Source organism: Mytilus trossulus, chromosome 10 (genome assembly GCF_036588685.1).
Source record: "Mytilus trossulus isolate FHL-02 chromosome 10, PNRI_Mtr1.1.1.hap1, whole genome shotgun sequence".
NCBI lineage: Eukaryota > Metazoa > Mollusca > Bivalvia > Mytilida > Mytilidae > Mytilus > Mytilus trossulus.
Window position 1 is genome coordinate 75,358,292 of NC_086382.1, and position 27,245 is coordinate 75,385,536.

Here is a 27,245-nt window from a genome sequence, read left to right on the forward strand (position 1 = left end):
TGGTTTTTTTTTCTCGACTGGAATATAAGTGTTACAGCACTGGAACATGTTTTTTTTCTCGACTGGAATATAAGTATAACATTACTGGACCATATTTTTTTCAACTGGAATATAAGTGTTACAGATTACCATGAATATGATGCAATTCGTAGCCTCGTTCTCGATTGTGACACACCTCAATTTACCTTATGAAAGAATTTTTACGTGAGTTCCATCTTGATTTTTATTGGTTCGTGTTATTACTTTGTTTTGTGTTTTCTGAGTAGTGTCAAAAAGACTATATTATCCTTTTCGTCTATCTTAAAGTAGCCATGGTGATGTCTTTGTATTGTTTTTTTACAAAATCTGCAAAAAAATATTTAATTTAGTAGACGAAGTGGTGTGCATATCTTTAAAGTATAAACAATCATACCAAAAGATTCAGAGGCTATGTTGCGTCCAAATTTATAGAAGTTGATAATTACAAAATCTTGTTTGTCAATTTTATTCCGTATCGACCGTTGACTACACTTTATTACGATTGATTTGGACTCCTTTTACAAAATATGAGGTAATTATTGGTAAAATTAATATGATGTTTTGCATTGCTGCAAAATCAACAAGAATGTGTCCAAAGTACACGGATGCCCCACTCGCACTATCATTTTCCATGTTCCATGGACTGTGAAATTGGGTAAAAATCTAATTTGGCATTAAAATTAGAAAGATTATACTATAGGGAACATGTGTACTAATTTGCAAGTTGATTGGACTTCAATTTCATCAAAAACTATACCTTGACCAAAAACTTTAACCTGAAACTCCCACTTTCATTTTCTATGTTACGTGGACCGTGAAATTGGGGTCGAAAGTCTAATTTGGCATTAAAATTAAAAAGATCATATCATAAGCAACAAGTGTACTAACTTTCAGGTTGATTGGACTTCAACTTCATCAAAAACTACCTTGACCAAAAACTTTAACCTGAAGCAGGGCGAACGGACGCACGGACGAACGAACGGACGAACGGAGCCACAGACCAGAAAAAATAATGCCCCTCTACAATCGTAGGTGGGCATAAAAATCAAAACTTTTAATAATGTTTATTTATTGAATATATTTGTTACAGGAATACCAAAAACATACAATGAATTGAACATGTATTTGATTATCTCGGACGAGTTGATTTTCTACTATTTGTCTTGGAAACATTTATTGAGTTATTTCAAAAAACTCAATAAACGTATCTTCAGATGCGTGACATTTCTACCCTGTCATTTGAAATGTTTTTTGAGTCGAGGGTGTTGATTGTCTACTGTGCCGGTTAGAACATTCATTTGAAGCTATTTCAGATGAGCTACTTTTCTTCTCTGTCTTTTTGAAACATTTACCAATCCTTCCAAGTTGTTTCCTAAACATTTGTCTAATCTGTTGACTTATGAACAAATACGCAAAAAAGTTGATCGAACATCCAATTTGTGAACTTACTGGCCTAATGTTGGCGAAGATATACCACCAAATTTCTGAATTGGCAAAATCTCCGCTGTATGCATACTTGATAAAGAAAAGAAGGTTTAAAAGTTCTGATGCAATAAAAACAATGCATATGATAACTACTGTAGTAGCTGATTTGAGGTACTTCGCTTTAGTTGACGACGAATCGCTCCATGGAAGATTTTTCCTTAGACAGGTTAATTTACAGCATATGTATGTGGTACACGCGGTAACAACACACATAAAAACTATGAATAGTGTATGGAATCCCTTTCTGAAAAGAATATGGACATTGTCCACCGTCTCTGAATATGAATAGCAACACGTGTTACTTAATCGGCGCGAGTTCTTAGTCGTGGCAACTATTTCTGGAATCTGGAATAGATGCGATGTCAAAAATATGACCAATGTTGACCCTATGGAACACTTCAATGTCATGATTATTTTCCCCTTTATGGGAAACATAATAACGATTACTTTTTGAGCGCATAGCGCAACAGTAAGCGCCGCTGAAATCATGTGGAAGGCGCTGGCTAGGGCATTTAAGGTTAAGATCATGTCGCACATCGTATATGGAAGGTTCCAATGTAGTACATTGTACTGGCCGCGCTCCATATCATCTGAGTATGAATGTATTCCAATGGCATCTGGAATTACCGTCAAGAGATTGGAGACAGAATCTGATACTGCCAGTGCTGATAACAATATAGTAACGGGTGATCGGTTCTTCTCTTTCAGAAAAATATAGCAAACAAAGGTATTGACTAATGTTATTTCAATTGTAAACATAAGCTGAATATAATGCCAAGTAGGTTCCGCCATGAAGATCCATTTCTTTCTACATTCGAAATTGACATCAAACGAACAACTACCAGCTTTCCATGCATCATTAACGTCGACTGAACTGAAGTATGGGTTTGGTATCTGAAGACATTCTAGGTTAGGCAGGCGTAACACGTTTGTGTCAATGATATCCAAGGCACTAGATTCGAGATTTTCCTTATCATTGCGAAGTTTAGTTTTCGCAAAATTTCTCTCCTGGTTAAATCTGAGATATCGCTTACAATCAAGTTTATCATATTGTAACGAATTGGTGAAATCTGATAAAGAAAACGTGTCCCCTTTCTGTTCAATGGCTGATAACAGTGACTCTGTACAGTATGTGTCTACATAATACACGTTTAACTCTGTGAAATAAGGAATGGGTTTTGTATCTTCCAACCGAACCGAGAGTCCATGAGTATTGTTTGACATCTGGCAGAATTCGCTTTCATTTCGACAACTGTCCTTTTGTAAGATGCTTTCTATATCGGATGATGATATTTCTATAAATCTTCCAACCTTCTGTTTTTCCTGAAGATGAGCAACACACCCTGCTGCTAGTCGTAAAAAGAAAAACGAAAAATTTTGTGAGTCAGTGAACCGAAACAAATGGGTATCTTCGAATTGCGTTATTCGGTAAAATTTGCCATCTAAATTGAATCCTGTTTTCGCACTGCGGCAATCTAATACATTAGAACCATAAGTTAGAAAAATTCTTGTTACTACCAAGAAAACAAAATAACGACCACCAATCATCCTTGTGAGCGGACAACAATCATCTGCAATTAGAAAGAGATGTGCTGTTTCCTATCTGCACTATATATATATTAATGAGTTCCATTAGTCCGACAGTGAATATCAATATTAGGAAGTATAGTCGTTAGTGTTATGCCTAATGGTTTAAAAATGCTGACATTTTATTTAGATGAGCTTATTGTAGAAAAAACAGATAACAAGTTTGTCCTTTATTGTTTTAAATGTCTATGATTTACCGTATATGTAATAGATAATAAATACACTATCATAGAATCCATGATTACAAAGTTTTACGCCAGATGCACGTTTCTCCCATAAAGAATGTAAAATATTGGGGATTACTTTTTTTTGTAAACTGTTTGTATGCTGGTCATTTTATTTTTTAAACTATGGTGTTGTCAGTTTATTTGTGTTACATTTTTATGTTATTTGATTTTCCTAACAGACCGAAAAATAGAACAGGAATTCCTTAATAAATCAAAAACAGTATTTTCTATTTGCGGAAATATTGCAATGTCTGCCCGTTGTTGGTTTTATAAGACAGGGGAGATAATCCCCGGGAATTTCAACATTGGTGAAATGAAAACATTGGAATTGGACAAGACAAAATGTTCTTTCTTATTAAGTTCTAATCACATAACAATCCATGTTTATGAAAACGAAACTAAAAAGGTACAATTGATCAGAAATACACAATAAAAACCTGAAAACTACTACGATCATTGTTTCTGACACCTGTGATGTTTACTCTGACTTCTATATAAAAATTAATTTATTTGGCAATGTTGTGCCGATATGGTACAAATAAGTAAAGTGTATGTGTGATAAACAGAATACCTTTAATATCTGTTGATCTCTGTAATCTGGTGAATATATAAGTCAGCAGACAGCAATAATATAATAATACATGTGTTCAATATAGTAAGCGGAAGTAGAAGGGAAGTCTCCCTGTGACGTCACTCAGCTGCAGAGGGTAGCATGCAGTAGAATGTGGACTGGTTCTTCCTACACACACTAGCGGCACCACATCCGCCCCATTCTTGTAGAACCAGGCACATTCTCAAACTATAAAAGAAACTCAAATGCAAGATAAAATAAGGGTAATACAAAACATTAATAAAACTATACATATATATACACTTATGCAGTTATCAACACATCCTTGGTGATAACAAATATTTACATTACTAATTCAATAAACAATGTTAAGTTTCACGAGCTAACGGGGCCTAGGGCCCCAGCTAGCTGAATCTTGTGGCAGCTTTGGGATGCCATAGAATTTTAGGGCATTGTCATTTGTCGTCCAGTTTAGGATATTAAGTGGGACGTTGCGTCTCTCACTAACAGCTACCGCCACTTCCCGTAAGTTCCATGGATGGTTGACAGCACAGCACGACCATGGCGTCAGAAATGGGGAGTCTGTCTCAAGGACCAGCTGGTGTGGCAAGATTCTGGATATGGCATCTGTGTTGCAAGCATTGCTTGCATCTTTAATAAACTTGCCAGTGATGCCAAATACTACGCGAGGCAGGCTTTGCCACTGCCTCAACTCCTCCACATTCCCAGCAAAACAATGGCGATGGTAACATAGGTCAGGGAAATTTTCAGTTATCAATTTCAGCACACGGGCTGCTGCTTCTCCAGTGCCCTCATCACGGCAGTGTAATATGACAGGCAGTTTCATCCGTTGTGCCATCTCCAGCATCTGCATGAATGCCTGCTCCTGGCATTCCCCCATCCGCTGCCTGCACTGTTGTGGAGTTCTGCACCTCTTGCAGTCACAGCGTGTTGTGAAATCTAGGCCAATCTCACCAACAGCAACACATTTGTGATTACCAAGCAGGAACTCTAGTTCTTCCAGCTGCTTTTGGGTGACCCCCTTTGCTGCAACATGTGGATGAATCCCAAATGAAACATATACAGCTTGGGCAGGTCCTACCTGTAGAGCCCAATCATTCCAATGGTCAGGGAACACATAATTGGCAATCCCATAGTAAAATGAGTTGTTGTGTTCCTTTGGAGATATTGCTGACTTCATATGCAGGAAAGTCCTAAAATGAAGTCGTTTCAGAACCAAATCCAAGTGAAAATGGCTATCCACAAAAACGAACGGCTCTGGCAGTGATGGCACAATGTCCAATATGGGGCTGCCCTCGTATGTGAGAATCTCCACAGGTGACATCAGAGACTGCTGTTGCGCTGAGCCCACTCGTCGTAGTAAGCTTGCCATGATCTCCCAATTTGTAAGGCTAATGACGTGATTTGGAGGGTTGGCGGTGATATGTACCAGACAGTCAGGACTATAGTTCTGTGCATAGTACACCAAGAGTTGCTGTTCCTGATCATTGAAACCGCTATTAACACCTTCATACAACTGTCTGTCAATGACGTACTGCAGTAGATCTTCGAGATTGGCACAACCGAACCAAGATTTTATACGATGGAGGCAGCCGGTCACCAGTTGACACCATAGGTGAAGATGTTCCTCATCAAAGAAACATCCAAGTCTGTGCTCTTCTGTGTGCCGTAGCGCTAAGGAGGACGCCTGTACCTCTTGTCGACTACACTCCCAACAGGCAGTGGACCCAGACCAAAACCATGGCAGGTGTGTCTTCATCATGTGACGACGTGTCTTTTCCCTGGACATTATTCCACAGACAGGGCACTTCCGTAGTCTATTTTTGGAAGGCACTACTACTCTTCCTTCTGATTGGCTTTCATTTGTCTCACCTGATTCTCCCTCCTGACAAGGCTGACTAGAAAAACTCATCTGTGACATACCTGTCATGCTACTGTGTGCTTCAACAGGGCCTAGGGCCCCAGGAGAAGTACCAGCACCTGCATCACTGTCATCAGGACCCACTTCATCAATTACCATCAAGTCCGCCACATCAAGATCTGTACAGTCGGACCGGGTATCATGCCACTCACTGTGCGGACTAAGCGATAAAACATCTTGGTCTGAACGAGACCCTTCTTCCATTCTGGAACAAGAAGAAATGAAAACATATCATGATTATTAAAAACATACATATATTTTAGAAATAATGTTATCAGCACTAATTGAAATATACAAGAGATATATACATATATACAGTCGTGAAGCTCCCACACAATACCTATTTTGTTTGGTACCGTGTTGGGCATCTGATTGGTCTACCGTATCTGGATGTTTGCACTGAGGACAGAGAGGCCGAGGGCCTCGTCTCGCCATCTGTGCCACTGACTCCAGTATCAACATTGTCCTCATTGGCATCGTTACCCAGACTTGAATTTTCCCCAAGGTCTACATCGGGCCCCTGTTCCAGTTCTGATGTGATTGGGATATGGGCAAAGGAAGGGTCACCTAAAGACTGAAGTGCTGTATCATTGTCAATCAATTGGGTATCCGATTCAAACATGCTTTGGACATTAAAGTCCACACCATAGGGAATGGTATCGTCAAGATTATCCCAGCTCTCATCGAAATCGCCTTCTTCCCTGAACATTGCATGTCTTAGTCTCTTGATCCAGGTGGGAATATCCCTATCATTGCAACGCTTCAGTTTGTCATGATGTACCGTAGAATCTCGTTTACGTCCCCTGATAGTATACAATGGAGGTCTGCTTGATATGACCAGAAAAGGTCCACACCATGGCGATTTCAGCTTTCGACTCTGTCCGACTTTAGTGGTGGAGTCTGCCTTATAGACTAAATCACCGGGGTTGTATTTATGTTCGACTACTCTGAGGTCATAATCCCTCTTTTGCCGCAGCTGCGAAGCACGGAGATTATGTCTTGCAAATTCATGTGTTTTCTGCATCCGACTTACTAACTTTTGTACATAGGTGCTAGGAGTCATCTTGTTCTGGCCATATTGAGGTATTCCGAGGAGAAGTTGAATTGGTTGAATGGTCTCTCTCCCTAACATCATCTGATTCGGGGTAAATCCAGTTTGTCTATTGACCATCGAGTGCATTGCCATCGCCAGAAAGGGCAAATCTCTATCCCAGTGTCGACATTTTTTCTCGATAAAACACCTTATCATTGCTAAAACAATTGTGTTGTACCTTTCCACTTGCCCATTCGATGAAGGGTGATACGGGGTTGTCCTCGTTTTTGCAATTTCCAATGCCTCGCATAACGTCTTAAACAGATCACTGTCGAAATTCCGTCCTTGGTCTGTGTGGACCTCTAATGGACACCCAAACGTGACAATAAAATGTACAATAAACTTCTCAGCGACCGTCTTGGCTGTTTGCTCAGGTAAAGACGCCATTTCGACCCATTTAGTAAACTGGTCCACCATCATTAGGACATAGTTGTTACCGCTCTTACTGGTGTTAAATGGTCCAAGTATGTCAATATGGACTCTCTCCATCGGATATCCAGCATGGAACTGTCCCAGCGGAGCTCTTGGGTTAACATGAGCCTTTTTATTCTGGGTACACATGGCACAAGTACTAACATAGTCCTCACAATCCTTTCGCATATTGTACCACAAGAATGACTGTTTTAATTTTTCAAGTGTTTTTTTTCTGACCCAAGTGTCCCGAAACTTTAGTGTCATGACAGTTTCGCAGCACCTCTTCTTTCAATGCTGTTGGTACAACTAAACAAAGTCCTTGGCGCTCTGGACAACCTATAAATTGGTAGTAGAGTACATCGTTAAACATAAGGAAACAAAGTCTACATAACCATAGAGATCTGGTAGCCTTTCCTCGCAAACGGAGTTCAGCTTGTGTAGGATCAGCATCTTGTTGCATCCAAGTCAATATTGGAGCTAAATCGGGATCTTCTTGCTGAAATATCTTTAACTGTTCCGGGGGGTACTCAGGTGCCCAATTACTACACGGATTTCCATCAGCATACGGTAAAGTGTCGTCTAGACTTGATGATGGGTGTGCTTCGCAATCCACTGCCAGAGCCGGGGGCTCTTGGTCAGGGGATTTGTCCTTTTCATTTTCAGGGACAACAGAAACAGTACGTACTGCTGCCATAAGAGACTTTGTTGCCAGTGGAATCACATCATCTACATCGTTACCAAACCTGCTCCATTGGTCATGAGCTCGCATGCAATATCGGCAGCCGTGGCATGGCAGTGTTGTAGGATCAAGTCCTGCCTGATAGCAATCACATTCAGTAACATCGTCTCGGATGCGGCTTAGGCCATCAGCGTTTAGATGTTTCTTTCCTGGTCGATGTATTATCTCCATATCAAAAGATGACAGCTCTTCTAGCCATCGTGCAAGCTGCCCTTCAATGTGCTTGAACCGCATCAACCATACTAAACTATTGTGATCCGTGCGGAGAATGAAGCGCCTACCAAGCAAATAATGGCGGAAATGCCGACAAAATTTTACCACAGCTAATAACTCTTTCCTGGTGGTGCAGTAACGACGCTGAGGCTTCATCAGAACATGGCTGGCATAACATATAACCCGTTCTTTACCATCTTGTATTTGCGATAACACCGCGCCTATAGTTGTATCGGACGCATCGGTGTCTAATATGAACTGGTCATTGGGATTAGGATACGTCAAGCAAGGTGCACTTATTAACGCCGTTTTTGACTGTTGGAACGCCTTTTCGTGACACTGTTGCCATTCAGCTTCTCCTGTCTGGTGAGCAAGGTCGTATAGACATGCAGTCATTTCTGCATAGTTGTGCAGGTGATCCCGGTGGTAATTGACAAACCCTAGGTATGACATGAGTTCTTTCTTTGACTTGGGAGTTGGCCACTTTTTCACTGCTTCTATCTTAGATGGAGAAACGGAGATGCCATTAGCACTCACCAGTTTTCCTAAAAACTCAACTTCAGGCTGAAACAGTTGACACTTCTTTGGTTTCAGCTTCAGGGTATACTGTCTAAATCTTTCAAATGCAGCCCTCAAATTAACGAGACCATCCTCGAAGTTGCGACCGAGAACCACGACATCATCAAGATAAACTAACACCTGTGTCCAAGTAAGTCCTCTCAAAACGAGTTGCATGGCCCGCTGAAATGTTGCTGGGGCGTTACAAAGGCCCATTCCCATTCTGGTGTGCTCGAACAACCCATATCTTGTAATGAACGCCGTTTTCTTTCGGTCTTCTGGCTCAAGCTCAATCTGATAATAGCCACTGGCAAGGTCCAATGTACAGAACGTGGTGGTGCCTTGGAGTGAGTCCAAGCAATCCTCAATAATAGGAATAGGGAAGCAATCTTTTATTGTTCTGTCATTTAAAGCTCTGTAGTCAATGCACCAGCGCACGGTTCCATCTTTCTTTCTTACCAGCACTGGAGCTGAGGCCCATTCAGAAGATGATGGCTCAATGACACCTGCTTGTAACATCTTGTCAAGGTGCTGCTGTTCGAGATCTTGGAATCCAAGAGGTGTTCTTCGCATCCGGTGTTTAACTGGAGCGTGGTCTTTGGTATCTATTTTATGCCGGACAGCTGTAAGGCATCCGAGATCTAGGTCGTGCTGTGCAAATACATCCTGGTATTCGATTAATAACTTCTTGAGTTTTAACTTATCATCTTGACTAATTACATGCTTTATAGAACGTTCATACAGGTCTGTTAAATGGGATGGCAACGTAAACAATTCTTCTTGGCTTAAACCTGGTGCCGTGGGCACCTGGGTTTGTGTTTCTACGATGCCACGACGGACATCTGGAGTTCGATTTTCACTTTCTTCCGAAATCTCCTCCATTATACTGTCAATCTCTTCTAAATGACCTATCGGTGTTCCCTTTTTAATACGTATGTAACGATTCCCATCATTCAAAATAGTTACAGGGCAAGATTTGCCTTTTCCGACAACATGCGAAACTAAAACTCCACTGGCAAGAGAGCATGGTTCCAAAATAAACTCTTGTTCGGATCCTCTGTGTGTATCTATGCTGAAGATCATCGTTGAATTTGGCGGGACTGTAATTGTACGTTTAATGCAGACTTGTTGAGAAGCACTATCATCAGATCCAGTAACGAATGAGGCAGGTATAACTCTGTTGTTAACTGTAAGTGATGGAGTGCTGAGGTTGATGACTGCACCAAGCGTATCCAGAATATCTAGACCTAGAATGACATCATCTGTAAGTGGTGCCCTACACACGTCCCACCTTATTTCTAATCCATCTATATTCAGGAGTGTGTTCCTAATAATCTTGCCAATGACCAGTTGCTCGCCCAAACCACGTAGCGTCACTGTTTCGGAACATTCTATATTCTCCGGTATTAATTTCTCGTTGACGAGTGTAATCATAGCTGCTGTATCAACAATCATACTTGCATTTTGTTGAAATACTGTTCCCCGTACTGCCAAACTTTTTCCAATTGTACGTCTTATAACAATATCAGACGAAGCCGTGGGCCTCGGTTCTGATTTGTCGGGTGGTATTTTCCCTTGGCCATGTGATTTTAGAGTCGAGTGTTGGCCTACCGGCTCGACCCGTTGGCATTTAAAGACTCAGTTGTTGGAGTAGAGTTTGGATAAGCTCTGTCGCCAGGTGAAGGGGACCGTTGTTTAAAGTAGCCTTGATTTCTAGAATTTGGTCGTGGTGATGGCGAACGTTGACGTTGAGGACTAAATGACCTCTGTTGGGGACTATATGACCTTTGTTGAGGACTATATGAACTTTGATTAGGAGGTGGTGTAGGTGATCGATACGCATTGTACTTAGGTGGTGTATATCTTTCGGGAGACCTACCACGTGTATGTTGATCAGAAGAAAGCATCACCTCTGTCAATTTGGTCACAAGTTGAGTCAAGTTCCTTACTTCCTTTTCCAATGGACTATTAACAGTACTAGCACTTTCTGTGTCCTGTGATTTACCAGCGCTATCAGCAAATGAGACCTGTCTGTGGGCAAAATTTGGACTTCTAGATCCATAAATAGCCTTCTGATTCGCTATGGACGTTTTCATGATTTTCAACGCCTTATTGATGGACTCTGGGTTCCTTTCAATCACGTGACGGGCAGCCTCTTTGTCCTTGCAACCTCTGAGGAATGCCTCTGTGCCAATTTGATCAATGACAGAATTGTCACATTTATCATACCCATCCATTGCAACAAAATGGACCCGTTCAGCAAACTCCTCCAGTGTTTCACTGTCTTGCTGCCTCACATACTGCAACTGGCGTCTTGCTGATACAGGTTCGTCCTTTTTGCTGAAACGCTGTTTCAGTGCTTTCCTTAAAGTCTTATAGTCATCATCGATGTTGACCTTTCTTGCATATTCTAAAGCCACATCAGCTAGACAGTCCAATAGTCGGCAAACTTTCTTCCTATTTTCCCATTGTCTCCTTCCTGCTGTTCTTTCAAACTGATAGATAAAGGCTTCCCACGTAAGAAAACCTCTTCCTGTGAAAACTTGCATTTTAGGAAGCTGGGGACTTCTACTCCTGTCTCTCGCCCCAGAGTTTTCCTGCCACCTAGAGCACTCCCTATCAAGAGAGGAGTCTGACGAAGAGCTGTGGCTTCTTTCCTTTTTCTTTTTAGTGCGTGATCTTGAAGACCTGCTAGTGTCAATTTGCATTGGTGACGGGCCTGTGGATGCTACTGTTGTCATCACAGGGGTCATAAACGCAGGCGGAGGCTGTTGTATCATTGATCCTATATGAGGGTACAGAGCTGGTCTACTCTGTACTAAGGACGCTGCATATGATTCGCTACTTGTAGCTGGTGCAACGTGTAAAGGTGTACTAACATTGATACCCTGTGATACATATGGTGTACCAACATAGGACGGTGCAAAAGTAGCCGTTGCTGGAGTTGTGTTATGTTGGGGTTTGTATTCAGTGGATACTCCCTCTATGCCTTTGAATGGATGCTGTGTTACCATACCTGAGTTTGTCCCGTGCAGAGCCGAGGGCCCTGGCACGCTTCCCTTGTCACTCAGTAGTGGCAACGAACCTTGCATATGATAGATCTCCTGGTCACTACCAACACTTTCTGGCATGCCTTTGCCCTGAATCTGTTGAAACAACAATGTATTGTGCAGAGCCGGGGGCCCTAACACATTACCTTTGTCACTCGATACTGGAGTTGTACCTGCCTTAGATTCAGGCTGTGTAGTCTCGTCAATTGACATAATTGGCGAGAGACTAAATGCTGGAGGCTTATTTTGCAGTAATGGAGTACTGGCAATATATGGACTAGCTTCAGATTTCTGTTTAACAGGAGTATCCATAGAAGGGAGCTTGACTTCCTTATTTCTCTTGTTAATCAAATCGCTAACACTTGATGCCATCTGCTGAAATGAACCTGGGTGTTCAAATGCACTCTTGAATTGCACGGTACTTGCCTCATCATTAGCAGCAGCCATTTTGTCTAGCCGCCTTCCCAAGGCATTAAACTTATCCGATGTTAACTCTTCTAAACGTTTTCCGTTAGCATCAATCTTCTTGTCAATTCTCTGTTCTGACCGTTGCACTTGTTGGGATATTGCCACGATGTTTTCTGTACTGATTTTTGTTGCTTCTTTTTGTTCAGATTGAATATTTAACAAACCATGGAAAATCTGTTCAATGCGATCCTCACTTTGTTTCACTCTGCTTTCAGTCTCAACAGCTCTTATTGCATTTGCTTTTCTATCCGCCTGAAACTCTTGGTATAGCTGTTCCAATGACATTTTGGTATTTTCAGCTGGTTCTGTCAAAGTAGTATCAGCTATATTTTCTTTTGTGAATATGTCATCTTGTATCAACTCCTCTGTTTCAATGTTTTCCTTCAGTTCATTCTCATCCCCAATTCCTGCCATGTTGTCTTTATTTCAAATTACAATATTCTTAAATATTTCAAATTACAATATTATGCAACTCAAAACAATATTATAATTTGCACTGAGTAATTACTCAAGGCAAATAAATCTCAAAATCACAACTTTTATGTGTGACTCAAGACATAAACAATGCAGCTTTTTTATAAAAGCTACTACTTTTACAATTTCAAAAATGCAGGCAACAAAATAGGATAGAACTGGAACAGAGACTCAGTTGACACACTGTACTTTATTATACGGTGTATAATATGTTACTCATAAAATATTTATGAGTATATACCCTCTTTAATATAAAATATCAGTCTAAATTCAGTATAAAAATAATGTACGAAACTAAGTTACTGAAATCGAGACTGTTTCCGGTTTGCGTCTGCGCAATGGAGTATTGCAGACAAATGACTTCCGTGAAGAAGGACCTAATGGCGATAACCGGAAGTTCCTAACCTTATCTGATGAAAAATATCAAATATGAAGATTTCATACGTGATAAACTGTAAAAATTTGATGCAATTTAATCTACTATCAATCTGTAGTAAATTTATGGTAATGCTTACGTAATAAATTTACAAAAAATGAAGCATCAAAAGTTTTCAAATCTGTAAAGGCGCCCTCGTGGAGTCCGCCTCACTTGCAAAAAATAATTCGTTCTTTGTCGTACGACGCCAATGTTGTGCCGATATGGTACAAATAAGTAAAGTGTATGTGTGATAAACAGAATACCTTTAATATCTGTTGATCTCTGTAATCTGGTGAATATATAAGTCAGCAGACAGCAATAATATAATAATACATGTGTTCAATATAGTAAGCGGAAGTAGAAGGGAAGTCTCCCTGTGACGTCACTCAGCTGCAGAGGGTAGCATGCAGTAGAATGTGGACTGGTTCTTCCTACACACACTAGCGGCACCACAGCAACATCAAAACTGTTCATAACTGGCAGGTTTAATGCCATAGCCTAAAACACACTCTGCTTATTTCAAATCTGGGTCCGTTCGCCAAAATTATGTTGCTCCCATACTCATTCTTTCCTTGTAAGGTCGTATCACACACGTTTGTGTAGTATTTAAATTATATTACCTGCCATTAAATTATCTCCACAGGATACTTTTTCAAAATAAATTGTGTCCATGAACATAATTTTGTTATAAAATGTCTTTCAAAAGATATTCACCTATGAAATTGTGTCAACAGACGTGATATTTAAAGTGTCCTTCATAGAAAGGATATTATTTCATGTGAAAAGTGTCTGTCTCTCAACACCTACAAACTATATACATGTACCAAGGAATTGTATATTTAAAAGGAATGGAAACGCGGCCGACTTCAAAGAAAATGTTATGATGCATCTCTTGCTTTGACCGGGTGTTAATTACACCCCATCGCTCTAACTGGCTCATTACTTATCTGGTAGAAGTTATCGAACGTGGTCTTTTAATCTGACACTAGTTATCTAACTTGACAATGATATTTCTTTCTTCTTAGGCATGTTTCTGTAATAAAAAATAATGACTAAAACATCATTCTAAGGGGCATTCTGTTTCAATTTGCTTGGCGAAAAATAAATTATATTATTGTTTTTTTAGAAGATAATTCAAAATACACATTCTATTGTAGAGTAACGGTACTTACATTGTGTAGTACGAACGTGGTAAAGTAGCTAAGTGATAAATAATGAAACGAAAAATAAATTAATCCAAGAAAAAAAATATAACAATACAACTTCATGCAAAGTTAGTGATAAAAACTTATTATTCACACATTTTTTTTATCGTGATATTTCATGAAGTTATGTCACAATCAGATGATATCGGACATTTTACGAGTGTTAAAAAGTTTTCATGCAAAATAAAGGACATTTAAAAAATGTAACTAAATGACTGTTAAAAAAAGAAGTTAATAAATTATTATGAAGGAAGGAAAATGTAAACAACTGCAGTCATGGCAGTATATTATCTAGATAAAAGAACTCAGATTACAGGTGTTATAATATACAACGGCATGCAGGATGTTCCAATTTGCAGGTATAATATATCATGTATCAATGATAAGCTAATTTGTCTCTGGTCTTACATACTTTTCAGATGTTAAAAATTAATAATGTCGAGCTCACCTGTTAATTAATGCTAAATTATGCAGAGATGCAATAAATTTTCTAATTAGAAACAGTTAAAACTTTCCCACATTCGCATTTTATTTATTTTAACACCAAAGGAATACTTTTGCGGCCTATAGACTACTGCTCTGGGAGAAAAAAGGAAGGAACAGTTTTGCTGTTTCGTATGGTAATTTGTGGCAACGCTTTATAATGGCAAACTGCATTCTAAACAACGATTTAGTATCTAAAGCAGCATTTGACAAAAAAAAATACATGGTATATAAAGAGGCACATAAATCCACATCGTGTGTCTTCTATATATTTCTTGTCTGTTATTTCAAACAAAATGGCGTCAATGTGAACTATAAACATGGGATTTTGAAAAAATTATAGCTAATTCGTTTTTATCACCATTTTCATAAAACCAACACTATGCGATAGAAAAAAGACTAAGCTTTTAATATAAATTATATGTCAATGTCACATCTATTTCAAGTAGTTATTTAACTTATACCAAAATACAAAGTGTCGATGTATTTGTTGACGCACAACTTCAAATTTTCAACATGTTTCGAAATAAAATCATATATATTGTACCAATTACATTTAGCATTCGTAATTTAGACCAAACTGTAGAAAAATATTCCTTCTTTAAAATGATATCTCATTTTCTCACTTTTTTCTTTCTACTTTCCAATATAATAAAGAAATCGTAGTGCACCCCCAGATTGATAGACATATTTTGACAGATTATTGAAACTCAAAACTGAAATTTCGAAAAAATCGTAGAAAATTCAAAAAAGTTACAAGAAACTTCAAAAAGAGCCTAAGCGATAGAATAATGTTTCGGCTTCATAATGATATCAACTGTTTTGTTTTGCACTTCGCAGTTTTCAAGTTTTTAGGAAAAAATCAAAACACAGTATATTTTGTTTTGAAATCCGGATGAAACTCCCTCAATTTTCAAGACCGAGGTCTATTCTAATGAGAATTTACTCAATACAATTTTACAAACGTATGTTTGATGAGGCATTAAAATGATACCTAAGGCCTTACTTTTTGCTAGGAATAAAAGTTTATTCTTGATTTCGGGTTTCTATCTCATTTATATCGTCTCAAGCAAGATGACCCCGTGAATTTAAAGACCGATTTATATGACAGGAAATGGAACTCCATCATGATTTTTTATATTATTCATCATACTTCCTCCTGAGCCATACATGGTTTATACTTTATAGCTCTGCGGGTGCGCTGTTGGTATCCCGATTGATCTCGAGCCGCGTTTCCATTCCTTTTAAATATACAATTCCTTGACATGTACATGTACATAGCTTCAGTTCTTTATTCTAAATTGAAGATTTTTTTTTTTTAAATTTCTATTGATGATCAACTGTCAAAGACCATTTGATTTGTCACTGAGACTTGTATTAAAAGAAAGGTGGAAAGATTCCTTACACCTATCAATTTTGTCATTCAGAAAAATCACTAAAAATTAAACATTAAATTTGTTCACAACTGGAAGCAGTATTCTCCCCAGGGCTTTTTAGCATCTTGGTAATATATAATGCTATATTTCTGAATGGGATGCTAATGCTATCTCACCATGCTCACCCTCATCGGAAGTGGTTTTCTTACACATTAAAATGTATGTAATGGATGTGATGCTTTAATTTTTAAAAACAAGTTGTTTTTTATTCAAATTTCCTAGATCATAGTAGATGCTGAAAGAATGATATTTTTTTGTTATTACTTTTAATCTGCCATGTCTGCTTTGATTAAAGTTCCTAAATATGTATGTTATATAGTAAGTAAGTAAGTAAGTAAGTAAGTAAATGTTTATTATAGTGACCTGTGTAATCACATTTCAATAAAGTACAAATATATTACATACACAATAAAATACCCCCGACCCATTGGGTCTATAAGTCACTTTCAAATAATAAAACATAATTCTTTTATCACGGATTTCAAACAAATTAATGAAAAGTAAGATTAAGCTAAATTTCAAAATGATTAATTAATAATGAAAAATTCAAACTTATATAAATAAATAATTAAGAATGAATTTATTAGGAGATCGATTTAATAAATGTTAAGTTGAATGCATAATTAATTAATAATGAAAAATTCAAACTTATATAAAAAATGAACTTATTAGAAAATCGATTAAGTAAAGTTGAATGCATAATAAATTAATATTTATAATAAAGAAACTGGAAATCTTTAGATTGACCAAGAAGTAACATTTTTACATTTTCATATTACAGTCAAATACAATCAATACTGTCATCTGGAATTGCAATATACTGTTTATCAAACTGTTCATGTATTATATAACACTTCGCGTCTATGCCGGAACGCTTTCACTGTATACTTAGCCAGCTTTCTAGGATAGTTTGTCATCAAAAAGATAATTTGTTCATCGTTTGTCATATCTATTAGTTCATTGCCAGAAAATATATCATTAAAAGTAGATTCTCTCAAGTCATTATATAAGGAGCAGTGGAGAATAAAGTGACACTCGTCCTCCATGGAATTGCTGTTACAAAACTTACATAAGCGTTCATTTGGTTGCTCGCCGCTATATCTACCCGTCTCTAGTCTCAAAGGAAGAATTCCACATCTCAGCTGTGTTAGGAAAGATCGTTCAGTTTTGTTCAAATTTAATTTAACATAAGTTTCTATTCCAAAATTAGTCTTTAGTTTCACATAAGTTCTCAACTTTGGAGTTTTCACAATGTCATTTTTCCATAAACAGTTATAGTGTTCCTTCAATATGGATTCGAACAAAGTCATACATATAACGTCCTTGCGCTCAAAGTAGTCCACAATACCAAGTTTCATGAGTATGTCTTTGAAGTCAGAACACCAATTATTTCTACATTTTTCATAGTCGTGATTGAAGGCTTGTTTTGTAATGCGATTGTCATCAAATTGAACAAGTCTATTCCAGAGACGCACAATATTAGTCCAATGTCTGTAGTGGCACGGGATCCATCCGATATCCCCACAAATACCAAGAAGTGGGGCAAAACGATGAACTCCTAAAAAGTAACGTATAGATCGGTTCTGGATGTTCTCTATGGCTTGAAACTTTCGTTACCCCAAACTCCGGATGCATAGTCTAGTATAGGCACAACACACGAGTAAAATAGCTTTTCAAATGACTCTATTCCAATCTCTTTAAATGAATGAATGTTAGAAATTATTTTTCCAAGTGCTCTACCAGCCCCTTTTGACAGTGCTTCGGCGGTTGTGGTAAATTTTCCGTTAAATGTAAATATAACACCCAAGTATTTGTATTGGTCAACAACTTCAAGTTTATTTCTTCCGATCATGAAATTGTAATCAGTCTGCTTACATTTTGATTTTCTGAAGTGAACACATTTAGATTTATTGGTGTTGATTAAGACTCTCCAGCGTTTACACCAGTTCCCGAGCTTATTTAACAATAACTGTAGATCGTCCTTGCTTTTAGCCAATAAAGCTATATCGTCTGCATAAAGTAACGCCGATAATTTCCTGTCTGAGATGTCAATGCCAATATTCAATTCATTCAGTTCAGCTATTAGGTCATTTATGAAAATTGAGAATAATGTAGGCGATAAATTGTCTCCTTGTTTTACACCAGTTGTACAGGGGAACCAGTCAGTTAACTTTCCATTCAGTTTAACACAAGATTCGGAACTGTTGTAAATGCTCTTTATAGAGTTGTAAATTTTACCATCTATATTATTAACTAACAGTTTATAAAGCATCATTTCTCTGTCAACAAAATCGAAGCATTTTTTTAGGTCAATGAATGCCACATAAAGTTTATCGTTGTTTCGAATTGCACTATTCAATGTAAAAATATGGTCCTCGCAAGAGCGGTTTCTCCTAAACCCGTTTTGCTCGTCAACTAATTTGTCGTTGTTCTCTAAATAGTTCGTAATTCTCTTATTAACTAAAGCGCTGTATAATTTACTGGTACATGATAACAAACTAACACCTCGATAATTCATAGGATCTCTAGCGTCCGTATTATAGTCTTTCAAAATAGGACAAATAATCGACTTTCGCCAGATCGACGGAATAGTACTAGTATCGAAAATCCACTGAAAAAGATTATGCAAGGCATCTATTATTACGGGATTCTTCAAAACAATGTATGGTATTTGATCATGACCACAGGCAGATTTGTTCTTAGCGTGCATCACTATGTCACTGGTTTCTTCACGTGTAATGTTACCGTTAATGAATGCATTTGGTTCATATAAAGGGTCATTCATATTTTGCTCTAATAAGATTTTATGCACTTTTGTTCGATTATAATGATCGCTGTCAAACTGTTCACTATTTCCACCATGATATAAGTTGAAAAAATCCGTTCGCCACTTTTCTAGAATATCAGCTTCTTTTCGTACAGAGTTCCCGTTATTGTCAATAATTTCCATTGGAATAGATGTATCCCTTTCAGGTCCAAGCCTACTTATTTTCTCCCAAAACTCGTTCGGATTATTTACAGATATCGATTCAAAGTCCGAAGCTTTCGCACTTCTATATTCACGTTCCGTTTTTCTTAACAATTTATCAAATTTGTCTCGTGTATCAACGTAATCTTTTCTTATTGCCGTTTTTATACGACCGCAAATTTTGAAAAAATTTTCGTCGTATATTGCTATCACGTTGGCGTCGTCGTCGTCGTCGTCGTCCGAATACTTTTAGTTTTCGCACTCTAACTTTAGTAAAAGTGAATAGAAATCTATGAAATTTTAACACAAGCTTTATGACCATAAAAGGAAGGTTGGTATTGATTTTGGGAGTTTTGGTCCCAACATTTTAGGAATTAGGGGCCAAAAAGGGCCCAAATAAGCATTTTCTTGGTTTTCGCACTATTACTTTAGTTTAAGTTAACAGAAATCTATGAAATTTTGACACAAGGTTTATGACCACAAAAGAAAGGTTGGGATTGATTTTGGGAGTTTTGGTTACAACAGTTTAGGAATTAGGGGCCAAAAAAGGGCCCAAATAAGCATTATTCTTGGTTTTCGCACCATAAGGTTAGTGTAAGTAAATAGAAATCTATGAAATTTAAACACAAGGTTTATAACCATAAAAGAAAGGTTGGTATTGATTTTGGGAGTTTTGGTCCCAACAGTTTAGGAATTAGGGGCCCAAAGGGTCCAAAATTAAACTTTGTTTGATTTCATCAAAAATTGAATAATTGGGGTTCTTTGATATGCCGAATCTAACTGTGTTTGTAAATTCTTAACTTTTGGTACCGTTTTCAAATTGGTCTACATTAAGGTCCAAAGGGTCCAAAATTAAACTTAGTTTGATTTTGACAAAAATTGAATCCATGGGGTTGTTTGATATGTTAAATGTATTTAGATTCTTGATTATTGGCCCAGTTTTCAAGTTGGTCCAAATCGGGGTCCAAAATTAAACTTTGTTTGATTTCATCAAAAATTGAATAAATGGGGTTCTTTGATATGCAAAATCTAACTGTGTATGTAGATTCTTCATTTTTGGTCCTGTTTTCAAATTGGTCTACATTAAAGTCCAAAGGGTCCAAAATTAAACTAAGTTTGATTTTAACAAAAAAAATAATTATTGGGCCTCTTTGATATGCTGAATCTAAACATGTACTTAGATTTTTGATTATGGGCCCAGTTTTCAAGTTGGTTCAAATCAGGATCTAAAATTATTATATTAATTATTGTGCAATAGCAAGTCTTTTCAATTGCACAGTATTGCGCAATGGCAAGAAATATCTAATTGCACAATATTGTGAAATAGCAATTTTTTTTTTTTAATTAGAGTTATCTTTCTTTGTCCAGAATAGTAAGCAAGAAATATCTTATTGCACAATATTCTGCAATAGCAAGAATTTTTTTGAATTGGAGTTATCTTTCTTTGTTCAGAATCAACTTAAATCTTTGTTATATACAATATACAATGTATATTCACTTTTTACTACCAACTGATAAATTTAAATAATCTTTACCATTCAGTGATAACAAGCAGTTTTTTTAAATCTTAATATTTTATGATGTATTTAAATGAGTAGTTATTGTTGCAAACTCCATTAGAATATTTTAATTGAGATTAGTTTTGGAATAAGGGAAAGGGGGATGTGATTAAAAAATTGGGTTCAATTTTTCTCATTTGAAATTTCATAAATAAAAAGAGAATTTCTTCAAACATTTTTTGGAGAGGATTAATATTCAACAGCTTAGTGAATTTCTCTAAGAGAAAACAAAAATTTTAAGTTCATTAGAACACATTCAATCTCTGTCAGAAACCTATGCTGTGTCAACTATTTAATCACAATCCAAATTTAGAGCTGAATCCAGCTTGAATGTTGTGTCCATACTTGCCCCAACCGTTCAGGGTTCAACTTCTGCGGTCGTATAAAGCTACGCCCTGCGGAGCATCTGGTTGTATATCTATTACCAGTACACTTTAGAAATTCTTTCTCCTTTGTATGCATTTTATTCCATGCTGTAGCTAATGTATCGTTCCAGTACGGTTTTGTATGTCTAAAGCGTTTTTTTGACGAGCTTGAAATTGCTTTCGGTATTTTTTCGTCCATTTCAGCGACAATCACGTTGCACAAATCACTGTATATCATGTCAATATTTTCTTGTGTCTCTCTAATTCGCTCTATCTGATCAATAATATTGACTATTGCTAGCCGTCTCAGTTCACTTGACATAAAATCGCCTGGTATCCTGTCTAGTCTATAACGAGTACGGTTAAATAATGGATCAATCGGTTGCGCTTCGTCTATCAAATCCGTAATCATAAGTTTAAGATGACATGTAATCACTGAATGGTCCGGTAATTTTGACCTTTCGCCAATCAACGGTTGAAGTTTATGCATGTCCACAATACTCTGTATTGGGAGCACTTTAAAGTTATCATAATTACTGAGAGAGTCATACGGAACACAAAAATAGTCAACAACAGCTTTTCCCTTGCGTGAAATAGAAGTGAAATTATCATTTTATATTATAATGAACTTATTTGGGTAATAATTTAAAAATCATGAACTTTCCCCTTTATTTAAGATTGGTTTTAATAAAACAAATAAGCATTGATACATGTCATGAATGTACTTCATTGTACTGTGGATTCATAATTATTCTTTGGATACCAATTACCTTGGATTATGTTGGTACAGGAGAACAATAAAATTAAATGTTCAACAAATATCATATTTTCTATAGGCTGGTATGAAAACTTTTGTAAACCCTGCAATTAATGAACATGTAGGTTTTTCTCAGTACACAAAAATTGGTTTCCACGAAAATAAATGTAAATTTTAACCAATGAATATGTACACTCCTGACTATCTTAGATGATTTGTAATTACTTAAAAATTGAATGCTTCTTTTTGTAACTTCATTAGGTGTAAGCATTGACTGAAGTACATTTTGACTGAAGCGCAGAAGCGTTTCATTCTAAAAATGTGTGCACGGTCAAGGCTTTTACAACCCTACATGTATATGATTAAGGTACAGCTCATAATCAATTCAGACATACATGTATATATACTATATTGATAAAGATAAGTATTATACACCAACAAAATACAATTCGCCTTTTCAGAATCTGAAGGACTATTGGTAATCTCATTGTTTGTACACTAAAATGAAAATAAAGTGACCTCATTGGTTGAATTTCAATTGTTTAGAATGTTTTAACCAATCACAATGTTTTGGTTTCACTATTGAAAATATTACCAAAAATGCATTAGATTCTGAAACAGTGAATTATCAAATAGTTATCAAAGGTACCAGGATAATAATTTAGTATGCCAGACGCGCGTTTCGTCTACACAAGACTCATCAGTGATGCTCATATCAAAATATTTATAAAGATCAAAGTCTTGTTTAAGTCCCACAGTATCTAGCTACCAGTGGGGAAGATTTATCTTTCATATTCTTTAAGTAGTGTGATACTTATTATGGTTTTCAATTAATGTAAAGTGGAAAATATTTCATTCATATTCAGGAAAAGAACAAATTTACAATTCTTTTTCTTCTTATTATACAGAAAAAACATCAACTGGTTGATGATTACTTTCCGGCACATGCCTGGTTTAACAATATTGTTAATGATTAAAAATATATTTTTGATTTCATAATAATTTTTCAATTTTTATATACACAAATGTATACAGGTATATGTAAGTAATATTTTTCAATTTTTATTTTTATTTAATTTTTGGTATTTATGATAAAAGTAATTGATACTATAGATAGGCTTAGCATGATAGGCCTACTAGGATGAAGGGTGTGAAACTTTGCCTTGCAACAAGCCCCCTAAATGTTAGAACCTCTATAATATATAATTTGTTGCAAGAGTTCTTTGATTTTTAGAGAACACAGCATTGTCCTTACACGAGTCATCATATTTAATGTCTTCATTTTGTGTAGATGTTTTAATTGGACACACATGTATTCTTCTGAAGAGTACAGCCGGTTGATGATTTGATCCTAATGAAATGTGCTTTCAATCCATTATAAGGGCGTGTGGTTAAATGTATTTTTAACTGAAGCCGGAAGATTGTTGTGGTCCTAATAAATTGTTTTGTACTTTAAGGCCATCATAAGGGCTTGTACATGTAGTGATATTTAAATGAAGCCAGTAGATGATTTTATCCATATGAACTTTTTTTTACTTTCAGGCCTGTGGTTATATTTAGTTTAAGCCAGTAGATTATTGTGATCCGAATGAATTGTTTTGTACTTTCAGGCCAACATAAGGGCTAGTGGTTATATTAAGGATTACAGTGTAACAAGTGATACATTAGATGACTGGACATTGTATTGTTTGACCTCAGACGGTCAACTGTTCAGGGTCAGCAGACAACAAATTGTTAGTCAGCAGCAAAAGTAAGTTATTTCCCTTTACTGAATCCATTTCTATATCAGATTTCTAACCTTACAAACACTGGGTGATATATATATATACCTTCAAGAAATTTGTTTTGGCATACATTGTACATGTTGATTGCCAAAAAACTAAAATTGCATGATATTTCTTTATTCAGGTTTTAATAGAATAAATTAAATTTGATTAATTAATAGTTTATATATCAAATCATGCTAACTGTCACTAAAAATGATATACTGATAGTTGTAATGTTTGATTCTATTTAATAGGTTGTTTTGTTTTAATTTGGTTATATACTCACAGAATTAGAACAGCCTTTTTCTTTTGTGAATACTAAGACTTGAATAATTAATTTGCCAATGAAACCTGCAGTTAGCTTGCCCTTTAAGTAGAGCAGAGTTTTTATAACAAGAAAAGAATTGTAAAAACTGCCACTTTTTTAGCTTTAAGAAATTAAGAAATCTATTCCTCTGAAATCAGTTTATTTTTTATTGCAATAATAAAAACAACACAATAATTTCTGAATTTACAGTATTATAGGGTTATTTCATGAGTAAAATTTTATATTGCACGAGATTGTGCAATATCTATGTTCTACTAGGGACAATTTTCTCCAATATTCATGCAATAACCCTTTTATTGTATAGCAATATGATATTTGAAAGTAAAAATTGGTTCAAACTGAGATTTTGTCGCTGATGACATCATGAATTTTGAAGATTTATTGCACTAGTGCAATATTACAATTTAATGCACGCTAACTTTTTGTTACCTTCTGTCGGAAATATCATAATGCTATACAATAAAAGTGTTTATTGCAGCTGTATGAAATCATAGTAATTGTAACTTCTTTAATTTAACCTGATGAAATAGAAAGAAATAACAATACCTCTTCTTCATGTTCTTAAGGTGGTTAAATCATTTTTATAGTTTCAGATATATCAATTATTCTAAATAGTTATAATATGCCGACATTCATTTATGACTTGATTTGAGTTCAAGGTTGGCAAAAAAGCGGTCAATACTAGTATTGACCATGCCAGTGGTAAATACCGGTATTTACCGGGAAATACTGGGAAATACCGGCAAATACTGGTCGATTGAAATTTTGAGTGGTCATTACTATAAAAACCTCTATCTACTTGGTCAATTATAATTACAATTAATAATTAATTTATATAGAAGGTGTTCAAATCATTTTTAATGCTTTAATTTTGAATTCTATTGTTAATTTAAACAGGAATCTATATTGATTAATGTGAACATAATATTATAGTTAAAGGAAAAAAACTTTTTGTCCCTTAACTTCAAATTTTCATTTCCAGCATAAAGAAGGTTTTTATCTCACAGTTAAATAGCTATGGACAGGAAATAATTTATTGTTTAGGGGAGTCTTCAAAAATCAATTTTGTTACTTTCAACCCATGTACTGTCAACTTTTATTGGAGTCTGTTGTTTAAGTAATTAAATTTTCACACCTAGCAATGCCAGGTGATAGGTAAAAAGACCCATGTAACTTCATTTACCTGTAGTTTTATTTACCTTTAGTTTTAATTACCTGTAAAATCATACATTTTGAATAAAAATTCATTTATTTAAACATGTTTAAATAAAATATAAATTTGTATATATATATCTTATGTATGTTATATTATAATTCATAAAAACTAAATTTTAAATCAGTGACAGTAAGAAAAAGTGTTATAGATGTATAAAACATATCAAATTCATTAATTTTATAAGCTGACACATTATATTTGACTTTTTATCAAGATTTTACTTCAATTATTAGTAGAAACAACCATGAAAATTTCAATTGACCAGTATTTGCCAGTATTGACCACTTGAGAAGTATTGTCCGGGGCGGTAAATACCGGTAAATACCACTGGTAAATACCGGGGGTGGTATTTACCGCCCAACCTTGCTTGAGTTATAACTACATTTTACACTGTTTTCAGAAGTCTTTCAGAAGAAGATGACATTTTCCAAGATTTACTTACAACCAATGACCTTGAACTTTCTGTAGCAACAGAACGAGTGTATGTGTTGACATCAGCTGATTTAGTCCACAACTTTGGTCAAGTTTATATCACATCCATTTGTCTCTATGGTAACAATTTGTTGACAGTTTGTCATCATGAAGGCTATTATGAACTGAATCTACATTCAATCCATTTACATTCTGGTCACTATACATTAACCTTAAGGAGAAAGTTTGTGTTAAACTGTCCAAACAGCAATGTGCCACAGTCCTCCAAGGTATTTTATATGGTGGCCGAATCAGAAAATCTACATGTTGAGTCAAGTGACTATTTAAGGATTTCTATGAACCTGTTTAAATCATTGCTTGGTAGTGAACTTGCATTAATGAATTCAGCAATTATTCTGTTTTGTCCTCCATTTGGATCTGTTTTTTATGCACCTGTCAAATCAAAATATGAGGAAATGACGGAAACATTGTTCCATAAATTGACTTTATTTTGCCAAACAAGTAAACAAGTTCTTGGAATTGACAAGATATGGTTTCCAACAAGATGGGAAGAAGAGAATAGAAATGAAGAAAATACAGAGAAAGAAATTAGAAATCAGGATGGTTTGTTTTTGGTAACAAATGATGGAAAATGTGTTCTGATCTCCTCATGGAGTAACAATGGAGCACAGTTTGTACCTATTACTATACCAGGGCCTGTAGAATGTTTTAGTATTTATACAAACACACTGTACCATTCTAACAGTAGAGATCTGATTGAAAGTGAAATTTGTGCAGAATGTGATAATAAAACCGGCACAGTAACTGCACGTATTGTAAATCAACAGAGTTTAGGGATTTGTAATGTACAACAAGTGGTTACAGTGCAAGATCAGTCTTTAGTGGAAGGTAAAAATAATAACCAGATAACATTATACCTGGTATTTATCATTTTTGTCAATTTCATTACAGAAACACATCAGCAGACACACATTATCTATATTTGTTGCTGCATCTTTCACAGGAAAAAGCTGGAAGGGTCCTTCTAACTTGTCAGTTGTCTAGTTACCTACTGTATATATATACATGTATGAATCAAATGAGATGTTGAACAACAAACAAAAGTCTGTAAAGTAAAATATATTAATGCAGTAATGCCAAACTTTTATACCAGTCATAGTCTTACAAATTTTTGAAATAATTCCAGAGAGATTATCCAAATGATCAATGATCTGGTTTCAAAACCGAACTCTCGGAATGAAAAGTAACATGCAGATATATACAAAAGATAAATAATGAACTAACAAACGCCAAAACATGTGATGGGATGCTCATGTTTGAAATGCTACATGTTGAAGGCCATACCTTGACCTATAATGTTTACTTTTACAAATTGTGACTCAGATGGAGAGTTGTCTCATTGGCACTCATACCACATCTTCCTATATAATGTACATTTATACTGTATACATATTTATTTTTTGTTTACAATGT

The 27,245-nt window shown here is 36.1% G+C and overlaps 1 protein-coding gene across 1 annotated transcript in view; it reads left to right on the top strand.

Annotated features, from left to right (window-relative positions):
- Positions 1-2,029: 2,029 nt before the first annotated feature.
- LOC134688174 (uncharacterized) overlaps positions 2,030-27,245 on the top strand; it is a 30,325-nt gene continuing 5,109 nt past the window's right edge. The window contains exons 1-4 of the mRNA XM_063548645.1: positions 2,030-2,189; positions 3,497-3,723; positions 23,641-23,780; positions 25,741-26,660. Coding sequence (XP_063404715.1) covers positions 2,030-2,189; positions 3,497-3,723; positions 23,641-23,780; positions 25,741-26,660 — 1,447 coding nt within the window. The remainder of the gene's footprint in view (positions 2,190-3,496; positions 3,724-23,640; positions 23,781-25,740; positions 26,661-27,245) is intronic.